General features: G+C 32.1%; 1 protein-coding gene across 1 annotated transcript; it reads right to left on the reverse strand.

Annotated features, from left to right (window-relative positions):
• Positions 1-1,007, reverse strand: LOC107062040 (mitogen-activated protein kinase kinase kinase 2-like). The gene is made up of 2 exons (XM_015312249.1): positions 638-1,007; positions 1-530 (listed from the first exon to the last, which is right to left on the reverse strand). Exons 1-2 carry the CDS (start codon positions 1,005-1,007, stop codon positions 1-3), a joined length of 900 nt encoding a protein of 299 aa, XP_015167735.1.
• Positions 1,008-3,158: the final 2,151 nt, after the last annotated feature.

A 3,158-nucleotide genomic window follows, 5' to 3' on the forward strand; every position in this document is an offset into this window, starting at 1 on the left:
TTACATAGCAGACATTGATCCTCTCAAGTTGCAGTCACGAGGACTGATTGTTGAAAACAAGTGCTCTGAAGAAACCCAATCTCTGCATCCTAGACGAACATAAGGATACATTAATCGATCTTCCATCAGCTTCTTATAACAACTGTTCTTGATGAATGGATGATCAAGCAACAAATCAGCACTATATCTCAAACAGTTATCCTTTTCCAAACACTTGCTTAAAAAGTCCTTCGCTTCATCTGATATATTTTTTGGAATCTCTGGTTTTTGATGCGCAATCATGAACATTAATTCATCCTTGTTTTTATGTACAGGCCATAACCGCTTCCCAGTAAGCATCTCCACCACAATGCAGCCAAGTGCCCAAATATCAACGGCTCTACCGTGAATCCCATACACTAAACATTCAGGGGCTGCGTATATCAGAGTTCCTCTATGGCTATGATAGTTACTATTCTTCGAACGTTCTGCCCTATATGTAAGTGATTCAGCTGTTCTCAACGACAATCCAAAATCAGCCAACTTCAAATCTGGAACATCAAGTTGTGCACGAGGAAAAACAAGTATATTAGCCGGTTTCAGATCGCAATGGATGTAACCATTACTGGTTTCAGATCGCAATGTATGTAGCCATTACGATGAATATGAGAAATTCCGGTTAAGATTTGAAAACTATAGTAAGCAGCCTCTGATTCCCCCATAATCAAATTCAACGGGTTATGAATTAAATCATGCAAAGTTCCACCGGCCGCATACTCAAGCATGAGGTTATAAGTGTGCTTATCGTTTTCTATGCTCACATCTTCTCCGATACATTCAACTACATAATCAGAACCTTTCAACTCATCCAATATTTTTCCTTCTACTCGGAGCGAAGACGAATGAGCAACTTCAGCTGATTTAACAGCTCCATATATTGCAATTCCCGAATAGTATTGTGGTAACGGCGTTGCAAGAGACACAGTTCCGTAAGAACCAGCTCCCAACACCTTAAGCTTTTTCCACATCATACTTGACGAATTATTTTTAGATGATCGATGGATTTTGATTTTGATGAGTAGTTTATTTGTGAATGCTTAATGGCTTCTCAAAGTAAGTATTTATAATGCTTTTTCCCCCTCCTAAACTTATTCTACTTCGGATTAACGTATTTTTTAGTAACTTTTTTCCTTTATCTTATTCTATTTGGGACTAAAGAGTTTAATCCATTACATTGTAGGTTAAAGATTAAACATGTTTTTAGTAACTTTTTTCCTAATCTTTTTCTAGTTGAAAATGTAGTTGGTTATTCTTTTCTTTACCGACTCAATTGTGTTATTGTCTTAGTATAAAATTTTAGTAAGTATAAAATATTTCATATTTAAGACTTTAAATTAAATAATAAATAATAAATATAATATTAGTTGAATTAGTTCTATAGGCAAAAATTGACCTATAGAAAGCTTTCGATAGAATTAAATGGTCATTCATAAGGCACACCCTTCAATATTACAACTTCCCTATGAACATCATTAACCTCATTATGTCTCGTATTTGCACAAGTAAAAATGTTATTCTAATAAATGGGACTCGTACTGACTTCTTCCAATCCTCCAGGGTCTACGCCAAGGATCCCCTATGTCCCCCTACCTTTTTATTCTTTGTATGGAAGTGCTCTCTCACCAGATCGAACAAGTTACTACTCATTATTCTTATTAATCATTAAGTACGACTTTTATTTATTTCTCATGTTATACTAAATACTCCCTCCGTCCCTTTTTAGTTGTCCACTTTAGAAATGGCACACAGATTAAGGCAACAATGATTAGCGCAGTGAAGTTACAATTTTACCCTTATGACAACTTTTCACTTCAAAATTACAACCACTTCTTTGAATTCAAGTGAAATAAATTGGAGGGAAACAACATACACTTTTAGAAATTTTCAAGAAGTGTAAATAAGGGTATAATAGGAAAAAATTTGTTGTCCTTTCTTGATTTGTCAAAATGGACAACTAAATAGGGACAACTAAAAAAGGAAATATGGACAACTAAATAGGGACGGAGGGAGTACTAGAATAGAAGTGTTACAATAAAATTACTATGGTATTTGTTATTTTTTAAGAATTATGTCAAGTCAATATTGAACAAATAAATTTGAACATAAAGAGTAATTCATACGTAATGATTAATAAATAATTTTTTACTCGAAGTTCAACATTACAATCGAAACATTATTTATATTTGCTTTACAGTTACTCCCTCAGTCATTTTTACTAGTGCATTATTAATTTGGCGAGTAATTTCCCTGGATAGTCACCCATGTTTGGGAAATTACCTAGGAATATCACTTATGTTTGTTTTAGGACCACAATATCACCCAACTTACCTCTTTCCTCAAAATATACTTGACAACAAAAATATTATCTCTCTCCTAATAGGATGCCATGTCACATTATTCCTTTTTATTATTAACTATTTTTTAATTCCTTTTTTATTATTAACATTTTTTTAAAATTCTTTAAAAACATTATATCCTTTGTAGTTTGACAATATGGTTACCTTATTACTCTAATGAATTAAAATATCAACAAAAAGGGAGTCCGAAGCTAAAAGGGTCATTTTTTTCCTTCAAAAAACAAAAAGGGCACATCAAAAAAAAATTTAACCAAAAGGGTCGAATCCCTCCTGGCGGATCGATTTTCTTCTAACAAAAATTGACGTCGTTCCGTTAAAAGAAATAAAAATCGCTGTATTTGGCAGCGATTTTCTCAAAAAAAATAAATCATTATTTCTTTAAAATCGCTGCTATAGCAGCGTTTTTATAAAAAAATAAATTAAAAGTGAAATCGCTGCTATGGCAGCGATTTTTTGTTAAGGAATTAAAAAAAAACATAAAGAACAAGTTTTAAATTACATAAATTTCCAGCGGCAGCCATTTAAAAAAAAACAAGTTTTTTAAAGAAAAAATCGATATCGAAGCAGCCATTTTCAGTTTTAATTTATTTTTCATTTAAATCGCTGAAAGGGTAAAGATTTTTTTTAAAAAAACTTTCTATGAAAATCGCCGGCTTCAGTTTTATTTATTTTTTAAATTTTTATTAAATTCTCTGCAAGGGTAAGATTATTATTTTTTTTAAAATAAAATTTCTTAAACAAAATCGCTGCTATAGCAGCGAT

This window comes from Solanum tuberosum, unplaced genomic scaffold, assembly GCF_000226075.1.
Source record: "Solanum tuberosum cultivar DM 1-3 516 R44 unplaced genomic scaffold, SolTub_3.0 scf00191, whole genome shotgun sequence".
In the NCBI taxonomy this organism is placed as follows: Eukaryota; Viridiplantae; Streptophyta; class Magnoliopsida; order Solanales; family Solanaceae; genus Solanum; species Solanum tuberosum.

Coding starts and splice junctions, on each gene's coding strand:
- LOC107062040 (XM_015312249.1), bottom strand. CDS start 1,007: ATGTGGAAAAAGCTTAAGGTGTTGGGAGCTGGTTCTTACGGAACTGTG. Junction 531..637: donor CGGAATTTCTCATATTCATC/GTAATGGCTACA, acceptor TTGATGTTCCAG/ATTTGAAGTTGGCTGATTTT.